General features: G+C 46.4%; 1 protein-coding gene across 2 annotated transcripts in view; it reads left to right on the top strand.

Annotated features, from left to right (window-relative positions):
• The window catches only part of LTBR (lymphotoxin beta receptor), a 218,580-nt gene that overhangs the window by 171,106 nt on the left and 23,968 nt on the right, over positions 1-23,506 (top strand). For both annotated transcript variants that reach the window (XM_063962419.1, XM_063962418.1), the window contains 2 exons: positions 663-782; positions 23,180-23,359. In XM_063962419.1, coding sequence (XP_063818489.1) covers positions 663-782; positions 23,180-23,359 — 300 coding nt within the window. The remainder of the gene's footprint in view (positions 1-662; positions 783-23,179; positions 23,360-23,506) is intronic.

Genomic DNA, 23,506 nt, shown 5'->3' with positions numbered 1-23,506 from the left:
GAAGGAGTACTATGCTGTACTGCTGTGGAGGGATATATGGTTGGGAAGGAGTACTGTGCTGTACTGCTGTTGGAGGATAGGATATTAGGAGGGAGCACTGTGTTGCACTGCTGTGGAGAGATAGAAGATTGGGAAGGAGTACTGTGGTATACTGCTGTGGAGGGATAGAAGATTGGGAAGGAGTATTATGCTATACTGCTGTGGAGAGATAGAAGATTGGGAAGGAGTACTGTGCTATACTGCTGTGGACGGATAGAAGATTGGGAAGGAGTACTATGCTGTACTACTGTGGAGGATAGAAGATTGTGAAGAAGTACTATGCTGTACTGCTGTGGAGGGATAGAAGATTGGGAAGGAGTACTATGCTGTACTGCTGTGGAGAGATAGAAGATTGGGAAGGAGTACTGTGCTATACTGCTGTGGAGGGATAGAATATTGGGAAGGAGTACTATGCTGTACTGCTGTGGAGGGATATATGATTGGGAAGCAGTACTGTGCTGCATATAGGATATTAGGAAGGAGCACTGCACTGCTGTGGAGGAAGAGAAAATGTGTACAAAAAGAAAACAGTGAATTGCTATATATATTGAAATACTGATGCGGTATTACATAGCAGGAGAGTGTATTTTACTGGATAGTAATTGACTGATTTATTCCAACAGGTTACTACATAAAGGAGAAATGTTCAGCTTCCTCAGTCACACTGTGCAAGCCCTGTAGTGACGGAACGTATGCAGCTAACTGGAACCATGCTACAAGATGCAGACACTGCTATCCTTGCCGTAAGATCTATTTGCAACCTCTATACCCTTTATTTATAATTATAATTTTTTTATTTTATTTTTAAACTGCCTCTTTATTATGCAGGGGTTTTCAGGGAGTCCATACCAGTGGCGTAACTAGAAATTTTTCTCCCCCAAGCCAAAAAATTCTTCGGCGCCCCCCCCCCCCCTTCATGCTCCATAATTGGGAGCAAGAAAGGGATAAATATGCGCGCGCCGAAGGCGCGCACGCGCCCCAAAAGGGGCGTGGTTTTGTTGGAGTGGGCGTGGTTTTGCATAAAGGGGCGTGGCATTGCAGGAAAAGACTACCTTATACCCCAGTTTTGCAACCTGCACGCCCATACGTTGGCCACCACAGGAAAGAAAAATAATCCTGATTCATGCCCCTTACATTATTTGTCATTTTTCCTCCTTATAGTAATGCCCAGTATACATTATGCCACATACTGCAATGGCCCTTAGACATTATGCCGCACACAATAATGCACGACACAATATGCACACACTGTAATGCCCCCGACACATTATGCCACACACCGTAATGTCCGTGACACATTATGCCACACACCGTAATGCCTGTGACACATTATGACAGGAATCGCAATGCCCGTTATACATTATGCTACACACTGCAATGCCCCTGATACATTATAGCACATACAATGTCTGTGACACATTATGACACACACCGCAATGTCCGTGATACATTATGCCACACACTGCAATGCCCGATACATTATAGCACATACAATGCCTGTGACACATTATGCCACACACTGCAATGACCTTGAGACATTATACCACAATGCCCGTGATATAGTATACCATACACCGCAATGCCTGTGACACATACCGCAATGCCCTGCCCGTTATACCCTATGCCACACATCGCAATGCCCGTTATGTATTATGCCACACTGCAATGACCCTGAGACATTATACCACATACCACAATGCCCGTGATATAGTATACCACACACCGTAATGCCTGACACATTATGACACACACCGCAATGTCCGTGATACATTATGCCACACACTGCAATGACCCTGAGACATTATACCACATATCACAATGCCCGCGATATAGTATACCATACACCGTAATGCCCGTGACACATTATGACACACACCGCAATGTCCGTGATACATTATGCCACACACCGTAATGCCCATTACACACTAAGTCCTACAGTAAGGCTTCTAATTACTTTTCTCTATCGTCCTAGTGGATGCTGGGGTTCCTGAAAGGACCATGGGGAATAGCGGCTCCGCAGGAGACAGGGCACAAAAAGTAAAGCTTTAGGATCAGGTGGTGTGCACTGGCTCCTCCCCCTATGACCCTCCTCCAAGCCTCAGTTAGATTTTTGTGCCCGGCCGAGAAGGGTGCAATCTAGGTGGCTCTCCTAAAGAGCTGCTTAGAAAAGTTTAGCTTAGGTTTTTTATTTTACAGTGAGTCCTGCTGGCAACAGGATCACTGCAACGAGGGACTTAGGGGAGAAGAAGTGAACTCACCTGCGTGCTGGATGGATTGGCTTCTTTGGCTACTGGACATTAGCTCCAGAGGGACGATCACAGGTACAGCCTGGATGGTCACCGGAGCCTCGCCGCCGGCCCCCTTGCAGATGCTGAAACGAGAAGAGGTCCAGAATCGGCGGCAGAAGACTCCTCAGTCTTCTTAAGGTAGCGCACAGCACTGCAGCTGTGCGCCATTTCCTCTCAGCACACTTCACACGGCAGTCACTGAGGGTGCAGGGCGCTGGGAGGGGGGCGCCCTGGGAGGCAAATGAAAACCTTTTTTGGCTAAAAATACCTCACATATAGCCTCCGGGGGCTATATGGAGATATTTAACCCCTGCCAGAATCCATTAAAGAGCGGGAGATGAGCCCGCCGAAAAAGGGGCGGGGCCTATCTCCTCAGCACACAGCGCCATTTTCCCTCACAGAAAGGCTGGAGGGAAGGCTCCCAGGCTCTCCCCTGCACTGCACTACAGAAACAGGGTTAAAACAGAGAGGGGGGGCACTAATTTGGCGTTAGAAATATATAAAAGATGCTATAAGGGAAAACACTTATATAAGGTTGTCCCTATATAATTATAGCGTTTTTGGTGTGTGCTGGCAAACTCTCCCTCTGTCTCTCCAAAGGGCTAGTGGGTCCTGTCCTCTATCAGAGCATTCCCTGTGTGTGTGCTGTGTGTCGGTACGTGTGTGTCGACATGTATGAGGACGATGTTGGTGAGGAGGCGGAGCAATTGCCTGTAATGGTGATGTCACTCTCTAGGGAGTCGACACCGGAATGGATGGCTTATTTAGGGAATTACGTGATAATGTCAACACGCTGCAAGGTCGGTTGACGACATGAGACGGCCGACAAACAATTAGTACCGGTCCAGACGTCTCAGAAACACCGTCAGGGGTTTTAAAACGCCCGTTTACTTTAGTCGGTCGACACAGACACAGACACGGACACTGAATCCAGTGTCGACGGTGAATAAACAAACGTATTCCTTATTAGGGCCACACGTTAAGGGCAATGAAGGAGGTGTTACATATTTCTGATACTACAAGTACCACAAAAGAGGGTATTATGTGGGATGTGAAAAAACTACCGTAGTTTTTCCTGAATCAGATAAATTAAATGAAGTGTGTGATGATGCGTGGGTTCCCCCCGATAGAAAATTATGGGCGGTATACCCTTTCCCGCCAGAAGTTAGGGCGCGTTGGGAAACACCCCTTATGGTGGATAAGGCGCTCACACGTTATCAAAACAAGTGGCGGTACCGTCTATAGATAGGGCCGTCCTCAAGGAGCCAGCTGACAGGAGGCTGGAAAATATCATAAAAAGTATATACACACATACTGGTGTTATACTGCGACCAGCGATCGCCTCAGCCTGGATGTGCAGAGCTGGGGTGGCTTGGTCGGATTCCCTGACTAAAAATATTGATACCCTTGACAGGGACAGTATTTTATTGACTATAGAGCATTTAAAGGATGCATTTTCTATATATGCGAGATGCACAGAGGGATATTTGCACTCTGGCATCAAGAGTAATTGCGATGTCCATATCTGCCAGAAGATGTTTATGGACACGACAGTGGTCAGGTGATGCAGATTCCAAACGGCACAAAGGTGTATTGCCGTATAAAGGAAGAGGAGTTATTTGGGGTCGGTCCATCGGACCTGGTGGCCACGGCAACTGCTGGAAAATCCACCGTTTTTACCCTAAGTCACATCTCTGCAGAAAAAGACACCGTCTTTTCAGCCTCAGTCCTTTCGTCCCTATAAGAGTCATATCTGCCCAGGGATAGAGGAAAGGGAAGAAGACTGCAGCAGGCAGCCCATTCCCAGGAACAGAAGCGTTCCACCGCTTCTGCCAAGCTCTCAGCATGACGCTGGGACCGTACAGGACCCCTGGATCCTACATGTAGTATCCCAGGGGTACAGATTGGAATGTCGAGACGTTTCCCCTTCGCAGGCTCCTGAAGTCTGGTTTACCAAGGTCTCCCTCCGACAAGGAGGCAGTATGGGAAACAATTCACAAGCTGTATTCCCAGCAGGTGATAATCAAATTACCCCTCCTACAACAAGAAAAGGGGTATTATTCCACATTATATTGTGGTACTGAAGCCAGAAGGCTAGGTGAGACCTATTCTAAATCTAAAAAAATTTGAACACTTACAAAGGTTCAAATCAAGATGGAGTCACTCAGAGCAGTGATAACGAACCAGGAAGAAGGGGACTATATAGTGTCCCGAGACATCAGGGATGCTTACCTCCATGTCCAAAATTTGCCCTTCTCACTAAGGGTACCTCAGGTTCGTGGTACAGAACTGTCACTATCAGTTTCAGACGCTGCCGTTTGGATTGTCCACGGCACCCCGGGTCTTTACCAAGGTAATGGCCGAAATGATGATTCTTCTTCGAAGAAAAGGCGTCTTAATTATCCCTTACTTGGACGATCTCCTGATAAGGGCAAAGTCCAGGGAACAGTTGGAGGTCGGAGTAGCACTATCTCGGATACTGCTACAACAGCACGGGTGGATTCTAAATATTCCAAAATCGCAGCTGATCCCGACGACAAGTCTGCTGTGCCTAGGGATGATTCTGGACACAGTCCAGAAAAAGGTGTTTCTCCCGGAAGAAAAAGCCAGGGAGTTATCCGAGCTAGTCAGGAACCTCCTAAAATCAGTGCATCATTGCACAAGGGTCCTGGTAAAGATGGTGACTTCCTACGAAGCAATTCCATTCGGCAGATTTCACGCAAGAATTTTTCAGTGGGATCTGCTGGACAAATGGTCCGGATCGCATCTTCAGATGCATCAGCGGATAACCCTATATCCAAGGACAAGGGTGTCTCTCCTGTGGTGGTTACAGAGTGCTCATCTTCTAGAGGGCCGCAGATTCGGCATTCAGGATTGGATGCTGGTGACCACGGAGGCCAGCCCGAGAGGCTGGGGAGCAGTCACACAAGGAAAAAATTTCCAGGGAGTGTGATCAAGTCTGGAGACTTTTCTCCACATAAATATACTGGAGCTAAGGGTAAATTTATAATACTCTAAGCTTAGCAAGACCTCTGCTTCAAGGTCAGCCGGTATTGATCCAGTGGGAAAAACATCACGGCAGTCGCCCACGTAAATAGACAGGGCGGCACAAGAAGCAGGAGGGCAATGGCAAAAACTGCAAGGACTTTTCGCTGGGCGGAAAATCATGTGATAGCACTGTCAGCAGTGTTTCATTCCGGGAATGGAAACTGGGAAGCAGACTTCCTCAGCAGGCACGACCTCCACCCGGCAGAGTGGAAACTTCATCGGGAAGTTTTCCACATGATTGTAAACCGTTGGGAAATACCAAAGGTGGACATGATGGCGTCCCGTCTGAACAAAAAACGGGACAGGTATTGCGCCAGGTTAAGAGACCCTCAGGCAATAGCTGTGGACGTTCTGGTAACACCATGGATGTACCAGTCGGTTTATGTGTTCCATCCTCTGCTTCTCATACCTAAGGTACTGAGACTTATAAGACGTAGAGGAGTAAGAACTATACTCATGGCTCCGGATTGGCCAAGAAGGACTTGGTACCCGGAACTTCAAGAGATGCTCACAGAGGACTTATGGCCTCTGCCGCTAAGAAGGGACTTGTTTCAGCAAGTACCATGTCTGTTCCAAGACTTACCGCAGCTGCGTTTGACGGCATGGCGGTGGAACGCCGGATCCTAAGGGAAAAAGGCATTCCGGCAGAGGTCATTCCTACCCTGGTCAAAGCCAGAAAGGAGGTGACCGCACAACATTATCACCACATGTGGCAAAAATATGTTGCGTGGTGTGAGGCCAGAAAGGCCCCACGAAGAAATTTCAACTCGGTCGATTCCTGCATTTCCTGCAAACAGGAGTGTCTATGGGCCTCAAATTGGGGTCCATTAAGGTTCAAATTTCGGCCCTGTCGATTTTCTTCCAGAAAGAAGTGGCTTCAGTTCCTGAAGTCCAGAAGTTTGTCAAGGGAGTATTGCATATACAACCCCCTTTTGTGCCTCCAGTGGCACTGTGGGATCTCAACGTAGTTCTGGGATTCCTCAAATCACATTGGTTTAAAACCAGTCAAATCTGTGGATTTGAAGCATCTCACATGAAAAGTGACCATGCTCTTGGCCCTGGCCTGGACCAGGCGAGTGTCAAATTGGTGGTTTTTTTCTCAAAAAAGCCCATATCTGGTTGTCCATTTGGACAGGGCAGAGCTGCGGACTCGTCCCCAGTTCTCTCCCTAAGGTGGTGTCAGTGTTTCACCTGAACCAGCTTATTTTGGTGCCTTGCGCCTACTAGGGACTTGGAGGACTCCAGGTTGCTAGATGTTGTCAGGGCCCTGTAAATATAGGTTCCAGGACGGCTGGAGTCAGGAAAACTGACTTGCTGTTATCCTGTATGCACCCAACAAACTGGGTGCTCTTGCTTCTAAGCAGACTATTGCTAGTTGGATGTGTAATACAATTCAGCTTGCACATTCTGTGGCAGGCCTGCCACAGCCAAAATATGTAAATGCCCATTCCACAAGGAAGGTGGGCTTATCTTGGGCGGCTGCCCGAGGGGTCTCGGCTTTACAACTTTGCCGAGCGGCTATTTAGTCAGGGGCAAACACGTTGGTAAAATCCTACAAATTTGATACCCTGGCTAAGGAGGACCTGGAGTTCTCTCATTCGGTGCTGCAGAGTCATCCGCACTCTCCCGCCCGTTTGGGAGCTTTGGTATTATCCCCATGGTCCTTTCAGGAACCCCAGCATCCACTAGGACGATAGAGAAAATAAGAATTTACTTACCGATAATTCTATTTCTCGGAGTCCGTAGTGGATGCTGGGCGCCCATCCCAAGTGCGGATTATCTGCAATACTTGTACATAGTTACAAAAATCGGGTTATTATTGTTGTGAGCCATCTTTTCAGAGGCTCCGCTGTTATCATACTGTTAACTGGGTTCAGATCACAGGTTGTACAGTGTGATTGGTGTGGCTGGTATGAGTCTTACCCGGGATTCAAAATCCTTCCTTATTGTGTACGCTCGTCCGGGCACAGTATCCTAACTGAGGCTTGGAGGAGGGTCATAGGGGGAGGAGCCAGTGCACACCACCTGATCCTAAAGCTTTACTTTTTGTGCCCTGTCTCCTGCGGAGCCGCTATTCCCCATGGTCCTTTCAGGAACCCCAGCATCCACTACGGACTCCGAGAAATAGAATTATCGGTAAGTAAATTCTTATTTTCAATTACCTGCTCGTTGTCAGGGGTTTCATGCACTGGGTGTCATGCTCGTTGCCAGGGGTTTCATGCTCTTGGTTCCATGCACGGTGCCAGGGGTTTTCATGCTCAGGGTGTCATGCTCGTTGCCAGGTGTTTCATGCACTGGGTGTCATGCTCGTTGCCAGGTGTTTCATGCACTGGGTGTCATGCTCGTTGCCAGGTGTTTCATGCACTGGGTGTCATGCTCGTTGCCAGGTGTTTCATGCACTGGGTGTCATGCTCGTTGCTAGGAGGTAGTCCTTGTTGCTAGGGCTGTGCTCCCAGTGCCACATATGTCCCCAGTGCCAGATATTCCCCCACGGTGCCAGGTACTTACATGCCCCAGTGCCAAATATAGTCGTCGTCCCCATGTGCCAGGTACACATATACCCCCCCAGTGCCACATATGCCCCCAGTGCCAGATATTCCCCCCCAGTGCCATATATGTCCCCAGTGCCAGATATTCCTCCCCAGTGCCATATATGCCCCAGTGCCAGATATCCCCCCCCCCAGTGCCAGATATTCCCCCCAGTGCCATATATGCCCCAGTGCCAGATATCCCCCCCCAGTGCCAGATATTCCCCCCAGTGCCATATATGCCCCAGTGCCAGATATCCCCCCCCAGTGCCATATATGCCCCCAGTGCCAGATATTCCCCCCAGTGCCATATATGCCCCCCGTGCCAGATATCCCCCCCAGTGCCATATATGCCCCCAGTGCCAGATATTCCCCCCCAGTGCCATATATGCCCCAGTGCCAGATATCCCCCCCCCCAGTGCCAGATATGCCCCCAGTGCCAGATATTCCCCACAGTGCCAGAAATGCCCCAGTGCCAGATATTCCTCCCTCCCCCCCCCCGTGCCATATATTCCTCCCTCCCCCCCCTGCCATATATGCCCCCAGTGCCAGATATTTACCCCCCCCCCCCCCGTCGCTTTTTGGAGGGACACGGAGGGCACACAGCTCGTCTCTCCTGTGTCCCTCCTGCTGCATCATCTCCGGCGGCCGCGGGTCTAATAGGGGGAAGTGCCGGTTCGTGAGCCAATTAGAGCTCACGGACGGCACTTCCCCCTATTAGACCAGCGGCCGCCGGAGATGATGCAGCAGGAGGGACACAGGGAGGCGCGCTGTGTGCCCTCCGTGTCCCTCTAACAAGCGGCGGAGGGAAGGAGACTGCAGACTGACATGCTGTAAATCAGTGGCGCCCCCGCAGCCCCTCGCCCCCAAGCCACTGGTCCATACGTTTTAGTTTTTGTTTGTTTTCAAACTCAGTTAATAAATGTCACCATGTTGGAACCTCCAGCCCGCGACGTCCTGACCTGTAAAGACCCTTGCCGTAACCTGCATCATGGAAAACCAAGAGCTGAATTTACTAAGCACCGCTTTTCAAAGCCACCGCGTCATCATGGTTTTGGGCCAATGGATTTAAAGGGGCAATCAATTTGAATACAAAACACACCCAGTTTTGTATTTAATAAGTTTGCCCCTTTAAAATCCAGTGCTGCAAGTGCCCAAACAATCGGAGAAAAGTGGCGCCTAGTGCTGTAAATGTAGCCCCAAATCTGTATGTATGTGCCCAGAGCCAGACTTTACTGCGGAGAAAACCCAACAACCCGGACTGGGCAACAGTGAAAACTCACCAGTAACAATATTGAAATATATCATAATGACGATATGCACTGATTACATCTGTCTGATTTGTAGGAAATTCCCCCAAATACTCATAAATAAGCGTGTACAGTACAGTTCTCATTTACTAAATTGTTATCATATAACTGATACATACTATACACAGGTCACACTGATATCACACATCTGATACACACTGATCACTGTACACAGGTCACGCTGATATCACACACCTGATACACACCAATATCACATACGTGATACACACTGGTCACTATACACAGGTCACACTGATATCACACACCTGATACACACTGATCACTATACACAGGTCACGCTGATATCACACATCTGATACACACCAATATCACATACGTGATACACACTGGTCACTATACAGAGGTCACACTGATATCACACACCTGATACACACTGATCACTATACACAGGTCACACTGATATCGCACACCTGCTACACACTGATCACTGTACACAGGTCACGCTGATATCACACACCTGATATACACTGATCACTATACACAGGTCACACTGATATCCCACACCTGATACACACTGATCACTATACACAGGTCACACTGATATCACACACCTGATACACACTGATCACTATACACAGGTCACACTGATATCACACACCTGATATACACTGATCACTATACACAGGTCACACTGATATCCCACACCTGCTACACACTGATACCTATACACAGGTCACACTGATATCACATACCTGATACACACTGATCACTATACACAGGTCACACTGATATCACACACCTGATACACACTGATCACTATACACAGGTCACACTGATATCACACACCTGATACACACTGATCACTATACACAGGTCACACTGATATCACACACCTGATACACACTGATCACTATACACAGGTCACACTGATATCACACACCCGATACACTCTGATCACTATACACAGGTCACACTGATATCACACACCTGATACACACTGGTCACTATACACAGGTCACACTGATATCACACACTTGATACACACTGATCACTATACACAGGTCACACTGATATCACACACCTGATGCACATTGATCACTATACACAGGTCACGCTGATATCACACATCTGATACACACCAATATCACATACGTGATACACACTGGTCACTATACAGAGGTCACACTGATATCACACACCTGATACACACTGATCACTATACACAGGTCACACTGATATCGCACACCTGCTACACACTGATCACTGTACACAAGTCACGCTGATATCACACACCTGATATACACTGATCACTATACACAGGTCACACTGATATCCCACACCTGATACACACTGATCACTATACACAGGTCACACTGATATCACACACCTGATACACACTGATCACTATACACAGGTCACACTGATATCACACACCTGATATACACTGATCACTATACACAGGTCACACTGATATCCCACACCTGCTACACACTGATACCTATACACAGGTCAAACTGATATCACATACCTGATACACACTGATCACTATACACAGGTCACACCGATATCACACACCTGATACACACTGATCACTATACACAGGTCACACTGATATCACACACCTGATACACACTGATCACTATACACAGGTCACACTGATATCACACACCCGATACACACTCATCACTATACACAGGTCACACTGATATCCCACACCTGATACACACTGGTCACTGTACACAGGTCACACCGATATCACACACCTGATACACACTGATCACTATACACAGGTCACACTGATATCACACACCTGATACACACTGATCACTATACACAGGTCACACTAATATCACACACCTGATACACACTGATCACTATACACAGGTCACACTGATATCACACACCTGATATACACTGATCACTATACACAGGTCACACTGATATCACACACCTGATACACACTGATCACTATACACAGGTCACACTAATATCACACACCTGATACACACTGATCACTATACACAGGTCACACTGATATCACACACCTGATATACACTGATCACTATACACAGGTCACACCGATATCACACACCTGATACACACTGATCACTATACACAGGTCACACTGATATCACACACCTGATACACACTGATCACTATACACAGGTCACACCGATATCACACACCTGATACACACTGATCACTATACACAGGTCACACTGATATCACATACCTGATACACACTGGTCACTATACACAGGTCACACTGATATCACACATCTGATACACACTGATCACTATACACAGGTCACACTGATATCACACACCTGATACACACTGATCACTGTACACAGGTCACGCTGATATCACACACCTGATATACACTGATCACTATACACAGGTCACACTGATATCACACACCTGATACACACTGATCATTATACACAGGTCACACTGATATCACACATCTGATACACACTGATCACTATACACAGGTCACACTGATATCACACATCTGATACACACTGATCACTATACACAGGTCACACTGATATCACACACCTGATACACACCAATATCACATACGTGATACACACTGGTCACTATACAGAGGTCACACTGATATCACACACCTGATTCACACTGATCACTATACACAGGTCACACTGATATCACACACCTGATACACACTGATCACTATACACAGGTCACGCTGATATCACACACCTTATACACACTGATCACTATACACAGGTCACACTGATATCACACACCTGATACACACTGATCACTATACACAGGTCACACTGATATCACACATCTGATACACACCAATATCACATACGTGATACACACTGGTCACTATACAGAGGTCACACTGATATCACACACCTGATACGCACTGATCACTATACACAGGTCACACTGATATCACACACCTGATACACACTGATCCCTATACACAGGTCACACTGATATCACACACCTGATATACACTGATCACTATACACAGGTCACACTGATATCACACACCTGATACACACTGATCACTATACACAGGTCACACTGATATCACACATCTGATACACACCAATATCACATACGTGATACACACTGGTCACTATACAGAGGTCACACTGATATCACACACCTGATACGCACTGATCACTATACACAGGTCACACTGATATCACACACCTGATACACACTGATCACTATACACAGGTCACACTGATATCACACACCTGATATACACTGATCACTATACACAGGTCACACTGATATCACACATTTGATACACACTGATCACTATACACAGGTCACACTGATATCACACACCTGATACACACCAATATAACATACGTGATACACACTGGTCACTATACACAGGTCACACTGATATCACACACCTGATACACTCTGATCACTATACACAGGTCACACTGATATCACACACCTGATACACTCTGATCACTATACACAGGTCACACTGATATCACACACCTGATACACACTGATCACTATATACACAGGTCACACTGATATCACACACCTGATACACACTGATCACTATATACACAGGTCACACTGATATCACACACCTGATACACACTGATCACTATATACACAGGTCACACTGATATCACACACCTGATACACACTGATCACTATATACACAGGTCACACTGATATCACACACCTGATACACACTGATCACTATATACACAGGTCACACTGATATCACACACCTGATACACACTGATCACTATATACACAGGTCACACTGATATCACACCCATACACTATACACTAGATGAGCGCCGGAAATTTTTCGGGTTTTGTGTTTTGGTTTTGGGTTCGGTTCCGCGGCCGTGTTTTGGGTTCGACCGCGTTTTGGCAAAACCTCACCGAATTTTTTTTGTCGGATTCGGGTGTGTTTTGGATTCGGGTGTTTTTTTAAAAAAACCCTAAAAAACAGCTTAAATCATAGAATTTGGGGGTAATTTTGATCCCAAAGTATTATTAACCTCAAAAAACATAATTTACACTCATTTTCAGCCTATTCTGAACACATCACACCTCACAATATTATTTTTAGTCCTAAAATTTGCACCGAGGTCGCTGTGTGAGTAAGATAAGCGACCCTAGTGGCCGACACAAACACCGGGCCCATCTAGGAGTGGCACTGCAGTGTCACGCAGGATGGCCCTTCCAAAAAACCCTCCCCAAACAGCACATGACGCAAAGAAAAAAAGAGGCGCAATGAGGTAGCTGACTGTGTGAGTAAGATTAGCGACCCTAGTGGCCGACACAAACACCGGGCACATCTAGGAGTGGCACTGCAGTGTCACGCAGGATGTCCCTTCCAAAAAACCCTCCCCAAACAGCACATGACGCAAAGAAAAAAAGAGGCGCAATGAGGTAGCTGTGTGAGTAAGATTAGCGACCCTAGTGGCCGACACAAACACCGGGCCCATCTAGGAGTGGCACTGCAGTGTCACGCAGGATGTCCCTTCCAAAAAACCCTCCCCAATCAGCACATGATGCAAAGAAAAAGAAAAGAAAAAAGAGGTGCAAGATGGAATTATCCTTGGGCCCTCCCACCCACCCTTATGTTGTATAAACAAAACAGGACATGCACACTTTAACCAACCCATCATTTCAGTGACAGGGTCTGCCACACGACTGTGACTGATATGACGGGTTGGTTTGGACCCCCCCCAAAAAAGAAGCAATTAATCTCTCCTTGCACAAACTGGCTCTACAGAGGCAAGATGTCCACCTCATCTTCACCCTCCGATATATCACCGTGTACATCCCCCTCCTCACAGATTATCAATTCGTCCCCACTGGAATCCACCATCTCAGCTCCCTGTGTACTTTGTGGAGGCAATTGCTGCTGGTCAATGTCTCCGCGGAGGAATTGATTATAATTCATTTTAATGAACATCATCTTCTCCACATTTTCTGGATGTAACCTCGTACGCCGATTGCTGACAAGGTGAGCGGCGGCACTAAACACTCTTTCGGAGTACACACTTGTGGGAGGGCAACTTAGGTAGAATAAAGCCAGTTTGTGCAAGGGCCTCCAAATTGCCTCTTTTTCCTGCCAGTATAAGTACGGACTGTGTGACGTGCCTACTTGGATGCGGTCACTCATATAATCCTCCACCATTCTATCAATGTTGAGAGAATCATATGCAGTGACAGTAGACGACATGTCCGTAATCGTTGTCAGGTCCTTCAGTCCGGACCAGATGTCAGCATCAGCAGTCGCTCCAGACTGCCCTGCATCACCGCCAGCGGGTGGGCTCGGAATTCTGAGCCTTTTCCTCGCACCCCCAGTTGCGGGAGAATGTGAAGGAGGAGATGTTGACAGGTCGCGTTCCGCTTGACTTGACAATTTTGTCACCAGCAGGTCTTTCAACCCCAGCAGACCTGTGTCTGCCGGAAAGAGAGATCCAAGGTAGGCTTTAAATCTAGGATCGAGCACGGTGGCCAAAATGTAGTGCTCTGATTTCAACAGATTGACCACCCGTGAATCCTTGTTAAGCGAATTAAGGGCTGCATCCACAAGTCCCACATGCCTAGCGGAATCGCTCTGTGTTAGCTCCTTCTTCAATGCCTCCAGCTTCTTCTGCAAAAGCCTGATGAGGGGAATGACCTGACTCAGGCTGGCAGTGTCTGAACTGACTTCACGTGTGGCAAGTTCAAAGGGCATCAGAACCTTGCACAACGTTGAAATCATTCTCCACTGCACTTGAGACAGGTGCATTCCATCTCCTATATCGTGCTCAATTGTATAGGCTTGAATGGCCTTTTGCTGCTCCTCCAACCTCTGAAGCATATAGAGGGTTGAATTCCACCTCGTTACCACTTCTTGCTTCAGATGATGGCAGGGCAGGTTCAGTAGTTTTTGGTGGTGCTCCAGTCTTCTGTACGTGGTGCCTGTACGCCGAAAGTGTCCCGCAATTTTTCTGGCCACCGACAGCATCTCTTGCACGCCCCTGTCGTTTTTTAAAAAATTCTGCACCACCAAATTCAAGGTATGTGCAAAACATGGGACGTGCTGGAATTTGCCCATATTTAATGCACACACAATATTGCTGGCGTTGTCCGATGCCACAAATCCACAGGAGAGTCCAATTGGGGTAAGCCATTCCGCGATGATCTTCCTCAGTTGCCGTAAGAGGTTTTCAGCTGTGTGCGTATTCTGGAAAGCGGTGATACAAAGCGTAGCCTGCCTAGGAAAGAGTTGGCGTTTGCGAGATGCTGCTACTGGTGCCGCCGCTGCTGTTCTTGCGGCGGGAGTCCATACATCTACCCAGTGGGCTGTCACAGTCATATAGTCCTGACCCTGCCCTGCTCCACTTGTCCACATGTCCGTGGTTAAGTGGACATTGGGTACAACTGCATTTTTTAGGACACTGGTGAGTCTTTTTCTGACGTCCGTGTACATTCTCGGTATCGCCTGCCTAGAGAAGTGGAACCTAGATGGTATTTGGTAACGGGGGCACACTGCCTCAATAAATTGTCTAGTTCCCTGTGAACTAACGGCGGATACCGGACGCACGTCTAACACCAACATAGTTGTCAAGGACTCAGTTATCCGCTTTGCAGTAGGATGACTGCTGTGATATTTCATCTTCCTCGCAAAGGACTGTTGAACAGTCAATTGCTTACTGGAAGTAGTACAAGTGGGCTTACGACTTCCCCTCTGGGATGACCATCGACTCCCAGCGGCAACAACAGCAGCGCCAGCAGCAGTAGGCGTTACACGCAAGGATGCATCGGAGGAATCCCAGGCAGGAGAGGACTCGTCAGACTTGCCAGTGACATGGCCTGCAGGACTATTGGCATTCCTGGGGAAGGAGGAAATTGACACTGAGGGAGTTGGTGGGGTGGTTTGCGTGAGCTTGGTTACAAGAGGAAGGGATTTACTGGTCAGTGGACTGCTTCCGCTGTCACCCAAAGTTTTTGAACTTGTCACTGACTTATTATGAATGCGCTGCAGGTGACGTATAAGGGAGGATGTTCCGAGGTGGTTAACGTCCTTACCCCTACTTATTACAGCTTGACAAAGGGAACACACGGCTTGACACCTGTTGTCCGCATTTCTGGTGAAATACCTCCACACCGAAGAGCTGATTTTTTTGGTATTTTCACCTGGCATGTCAACGGCCATATTCCTCCCACGGACAACAGGTGTCTCCCCGGGTGCCTGACTTAAACAAACCACCTCACCATCAGAATCCTCCTGGTCAATTTCCTCCCCAGCGCCAGCAACACCCATATCCTCCTCATCCTGGTGTACTTCAACACTGACATCTTCAATCTGACTATCAGGAACTGGACTGCGGGTGCTCCTTCCAGCACTTGCAGGGGGCATGCAAATAGTGGAAGGCGCATGCTCTTCACGTCCAGTGTTGGGAAGGTCAGGCATCGCAAACGACACAATTGGACTCTCCTTGTGGATTTGGGATTTCAAAGAACGCACAGTTCTTTGCGGTGCTTTTGCCAGCTTGAGTCTTTTCAGTTTTCTAGCGAGAGGCTGAGTGCTTCCATCCTCATGTGAAGCTGAACCACTAGCCATGAACATAGGCCAGGGCCTCAGCCGTTCCTTGCCACTCCGTGTGGTAAATGGCATATTGGCAAGTTTACGCTTCTCCTCCGACAATTTTATTTTAGGTTTTGGAGTCCTTTTTTTTCTGATATTTGGTGTTTTGGATTTGACATGCTCTGTACTATGACATTGGGCATCGGCCTTGGCAGACGACGTTGCTGGCATTTCATCGTCTCGGCCATGACTAGTGGCAGCAGCTTCAGCACGAGGTGGAAGTGGATCTTGATCTTTCCCTAATTTTGGAACCTCAACTTTTTTGTTCTCCATATTTTATAGGCAGAACTAAAAGGCACCTCAGGTAAACAATGGAGATGGATGGATTGGATACTAGTATACAATTATGGACGGACTGCCACGGTTAGGTGGTATAAAAAAACCACGGTTAGGTGGTATATATTATAATAATAATACAATTATGGATGGACGGACTGCCTGCCGACTGCCGACACAGAGGTAGCCACAGCCGTGAACTACCGCACTGTACACTGGTTGATAAAGAGATAGTAGTATACTCGTAACAACTAGTATGACACTATGACGACGGTATAAAGAATGAAAAAAAAACCACGGTTAGGTGGTATATATTATAATAATAATACAATTATGGATGGACGGACTGCCTGCCGACTGCCGACACAGAGGTAGCCACAGCCGTGAACTACCGCACTGTACACTGGTTGATAAAGAGATAGTAGTATACTCGTAACAACTAGTATGACACTATGACGACGGTATAAAGAATGAAAAAAAAACCACGGTTAGGTGGTATATATTATAATAATAATACAATTATGGATGGACGGACTGCCTGCCGACTGCCGACACAGAGGTAGCCACAGCCGTGAACTACCGCACTGTACACTGGTTGATAAAGAGATAGTAGTATACTCGTAACAACTAGTATGACACTATGACGACGGTATAAAGAATGAAAAAAAAACCACGGTTAGGTGGTATATATTATAATAATAATACAATTATGGATGGACGGACTGCCTGCCGACTGCCGACACAGAGGTAGCCACAGCCGTGAACTACCGCACTGTACACTGGTTGATAAAGAGATAGTAGTATACTCGTAACAACTAGTATGACACTATGACGACGGTATAAAGAATGCAAAAAAAACCACAGTTAGGTGGTATATATTATAATAATAATACAATTATGGATGGACGGACTGCCTGCCGACTGCCGACACAGAGGTAGCCACAGCCGTGAACTACCGCACTGTACACTGGTTGATAAAGAGATAGTAGTATACTCGTAACAACTAGTATGACACTATGACGGTATAAAGAATGAAAAAAAAACCACGGTTAGGTGGTATATATTATAATAATAATACAATTATGGATGGACGGACTGCCTGCCGACTGCCGACACAGAGGTAGCCACAGCCGTGAACTACCGCACTGTACACTGGTTGATAAAGAGATAGTAGTATACTCGTAACAATTAGGATGACACTATGACGGTATAAAGAATGAAAAAAAAACCACGGTTAGGTGGTAGGTATGTAATAATAAATAATACAATTCTGGTCGGACGGACTGCCTGCCGTGTGCCGACACAGAGGTAGCCACAGCCGTGAACTACCGCACTGTACACTGGTTGATAAAGAGATAGTAGTATACTCGTAACAACTAGTATGACACTATGACGGTATAAAGAATGAAAAAAAAACCACGGTTAGGTGGTATATATTATAATAATAATACAATTATGGATGGACGGACTGCCTGCCGACTGCCGACACAGAGGTAGCCACAGCCGTGAACTACCGCACTGTACACTGGTTGATAAAGAGATAGTAGTATACTCGTAACAATTAGGATGACACTATGACGGTATAAAGAATGAAAAAAAAACACGGTTAGGTGGTAGGTATATAATAATAAATAATACAATTCTGGTCGGACGGACTGCCTGCCGTGTGCCGACACAGAGGTAGCCACAGCCGTGAACTACCGCACTGTACACTGGTTGATAAAGAGATAGTAGTATACTCGTAACAATTAGGATGACACTATGACGGTATAAAGAATGAAAAAAAAACCACGGTTAGGTGGTAGGTATATAATAATAAATAATACAATTCTGGTCGGACGGACTGCCTGCCGTGTGCCGACACAGAGGTAGCCACAGCCGTGAACTACCGCACTGTACACTGGTTGATAAAGAGATAGTAGTATACTCGTAACAATTAGGATGACACTATGACGGTATAAAGAATGAAAAAAAAACCACGGTTAGGTGGTAGGTATATAATAATAAATAATACAATTCTGGTCGGACGGACTGCCTGCCGTGTGCCGACACAGAGGTAGCCACAGCCGTGAACTACCGCACTGTACTGTGTCTGCTGCTAATATAGACTGGTTGATATTTAAAGAGATATTAGTAGTATACAACAATACTATACTGGTGGTCAGGCACTGGTCACCACTCCTGCAGCAAAAGTGTGCACTGTTAATTAATATAATTGTACTCCTGGCTCCTGCTAACAACCTGCAGTGCTCCCCAGTCTCCCCCACAATTAATTATAAGCTTTTAATTTATACATTGATGACTGTGCAGCACACTGGGCTGAGCTGAGTGCACACAGACTGAGTCACACTGTGTGACTGACTGTGCTGTGTATCGTTTTTTTTTTCAGGCAGAGAACGGATATAGCAGAGAGAAGTGAACGGATATATTATATTAAATAAAAGTTAACTAGCAACTGCACTGGTCACTGACTGTGGTAAACTAACTCTGTCTGCGACTCTGCACAATCTCTCTCTATCTAATCTATCTATCTCTATTCTAATGGAGAGGACGCCAGACACGTCCTCTCCCTATCAATCTCAATGCACGAGTGAAAATGGCGGCGACGCGCGGCTCCTTATATAGAATCCGAGTCTCGCGATAGAATCCGAGCCTCGCGAGAATCCGACAGCGTCATGATGACGTTCGGGCGCGCTCGGGTTAACCGAGCAAGGCGGGAAGATCCGAGTCGCTCGGACCCGTGGAAAAAAAAGTGAAGTTCGTGCGGGTTCGGATTCAAAGAAACCGAACCCGCTCATCTCTAGAAAAGAGGCGTCTTAGAGGAGACATTAGTAATATCTTCAAATATGTAAAGGGACAATACAAGGAGTTATCAAGGGATATGTTCATAAAAAAAAACTCTGTATAGGACATGTGGGCACGAGGAGAAAAAAATTCCGCACACAACGTAGGAAAGGGTTCTTCACAGTTAGGGCAATAAAGATTTGGAACTCCCTGCCAGAGAAGGTAATAATGGCGGACTCAGTAAATACATTCAAAAACGGATCGGATAAATTTCTAACTAAAAAAGATATCCAAGGTTATAGCATTTAAAAAAATTAAAAAAATAAATACATTGACATTGATAAACTGGGAGGTACATGAATTATAGTTGTTAATTAATCCTAAAAACTTTACTTCAGCAGGGACATGATAGTGAGCTCAGCTTAATACAGAATACAGGTTGAACCCGATGGGCATTTTGCCTCTTTTCAACCTCATTAACTATGTTACTATGTTACTATACACAGGTCACACTCATACCTCCCAACTGTCCCGATTTCGGCGGGACAGTCCCGTTTTTCACGGTCTGTCCCGCTGTCCCACCCGCGGGTCGCAGTGTCCCGCGGGTGGGGGGGCAGTTGGGAGATGCCCCCCTGTCATTCGCTGCTCTGAGCAGAGCAGCGGTGAATAGATGCTGTGCGCATGCGCACAGCGTCTATTCACGGCAGGGAGGGAGAAGGGGCATGACCAGCAGCTCTCACAGCGCTGTTCATGCCCCCATAATGACGAAAACGGGGGCGTGGCTTGCGATCGCGGCACTTGCCGCGAGGCCACGCTCCCTTTCCGTTAGGCCACGCCCCCTAAAATCGGGCGCGCGCCTTCGGCGCGCAGAACTGTCCCTCCTTGGATGACAACAAAGTTGGGAGGTATGCACACTGTAGCACACACCTGATACACACCAGTATCACACACCTGATACACACTGATCACTATACACAGGTCACACTGATATCACACACCTGATATACACTGATCACAATACACAGGTCAAACTGATATCACACACCTGATACACACTGATCACTATACACAGGTCACACTAATATCAAACACCTGATATACACCAATATCACACACCTGATACACACTGATCACTATACACAGGTCACACTGATATCACACGCCTGATACACACTGATCACTATACACAGGTCACACTAATATCACACACCTGATACACACCAATATCACACACCTGATACACACTGATCACTATACACAGGTCACACTGATATCACACACCTAATACGCACTGATCACTATACACAAGTCACACTAATATCACACACCTGATACACACTGATCACTATACACAGGTCACACTGATATCACACACCTGATACACACTGATCACTATACACAGGTCACACTGATATCACACACCTGATACACACTGATCACTATACACAGGTCACACTGATATCACACACCTGATACACACTGATCACTATACACAGGTCACACTAATATCACACACCTGATACACACCAATATCACACACCTGATACACACTGACCACTATACACAGGTCACACCGATATCACACACCTGATACGCACTGATCACTATACACAGGTCAAACTGATATCACACACCTGATACACACTGATCACTATACACAGGTCACACTAATATCACACACCTGATACACACCAATATCACACACCTGATACACACTGACCACTATACACAGGTCACACCGATATCACACACCTGATACGCACTGATCACTATACACAAGTCACACTAATATCACACAACTGATAGACACTGATCACTATACACAAGTCACACTAATATCACACACCTGATACACACTGATCACTATACACAGATCACACTGATATCACACACCTGATACACACTGATCACTACTAACACTACACAGGTCACACTGATATCACACACCTGATACACACTGATCACTATACACAGGTCACACTGATATCACACACCTGATACACACTGATCACTATACACAGGTCACACTGATATCACACACCTGATACACACTGATCACTATACACAGGTCACACTGATATCACACATCTGATACACACTGATCACTGTACACAGGTCACACTAATATCACACACCTGATACACACTGATCACTATACACAGGTCACACTGATATCACACACCTGATACACACTGATCACTATACACAGGTCACACTGATATCACACATCTGATACACACTGATCACTGTACACAGGTCACACTGATATCACACATCTGATACACACTGATCACTATATACACAGGTCACACTGATATCACACACCTGATACACACTGATCACTATACACAGGTCACACTGATATCACACATCTGATACACACTGATCACTATACACAGGTCACACTGATATTACACACCTGTTACACACTGATCACTATACACAGGTCCCACTGATGTCACACATCTGATATACACTGATCACTATACACAGGTTACACTGATATTACACACCTGTTACACACTGATCACTATACACAGGTCACACTGATATTACACACCCGTTACACACTGATCACTATACAGGTCACACTGATATTACACACCTGATACACACGGATCACTATACACAGGTGACACTGATATCACACACCTGACATACACTGGTCACTATACACAGGTCACACTGATATCACACACCTGACACATACTGATCATTATACACAGGTCACACTGATATCGCACACCTGATCATTAAACAGAGGTCACAGTGATATCGCACACCTATGTGACACACATTAGTCTCTATACACAGGTCACTCTGATATCACACACCTGACATACACTGGTCACTATACACAGGTCACACTGATATCACACACCTGATACACACTGATCACTATACACAGGTCACACTAATATCACACACCTGATCATTAAACAGAGGTCACACTGATATCGCACACCTGATCATTATACACAGGTCACACTGATATCGCACACCTGTGTGACACACATTGGTCTCTATACACAGGGCACACCTCTGTAATGTAGGTATTAGTGGGATCCCTGTAAGGGCTGCAGATAAAGCTGTCTCCAGATACATACTGTATAATGGTGTAATACATGCATGACTGACCTGTAATGTGCTGGAGACAGTGACAGCTGTAACACTGTGGTAATAAACAGTAAGACATGACCGTCACTGTCTAGTACGGCGCTATTACTATGGGACCGATACAATGCAATGTCAGTGAGCACTAATGCTTCCGTGCTGCCATCCTTCTCTTCTGCCTCAATCCCCCCATTCTCTACTCTTCTATTACAGCCTCAGGGTTGGTGATGAAGCAAAAATGTTCTGCAGCTCACGCAACGGTCTGCGGCTGCCCGGATGGGTACAACTGTACAAGTCGCAATGGAGTTGGCGATTGCATAGAGTGCGAGCCTATTGCCGCAGCGCCAACTGAAAGTCTGCCGACACAGATTCCTGACAGCTTTCCCAGCAACGGTTTGTCCTTTATACATTTACTGTTTTCATCCTTTATTTTATTTATAAAAGTACAGAAGTTTCTCCTTTTCCTTACATCAGAACTCATAGTGAGCCTGATTCTGAGTAAACAATACAGGAGCAGAGATTGTGCAGCAGGACAAATAC

Source organism: Pseudophryne corroboree, chromosome 3 (assembly GCF_028390025.1).
Source record: "Pseudophryne corroboree isolate aPseCor3 chromosome 3, aPseCor3.hap2, whole genome shotgun sequence".
In the NCBI taxonomy this organism is placed as follows: domain Eukaryota; kingdom Metazoa; phylum Chordata; class Amphibia; order Anura; family Myobatrachidae; genus Pseudophryne; species Pseudophryne corroboree.
The sequence above is the reverse complement of the archived record's forward strand: the minus strand, read 5'-3'. Positions and strand labels throughout refer to the sequence as shown.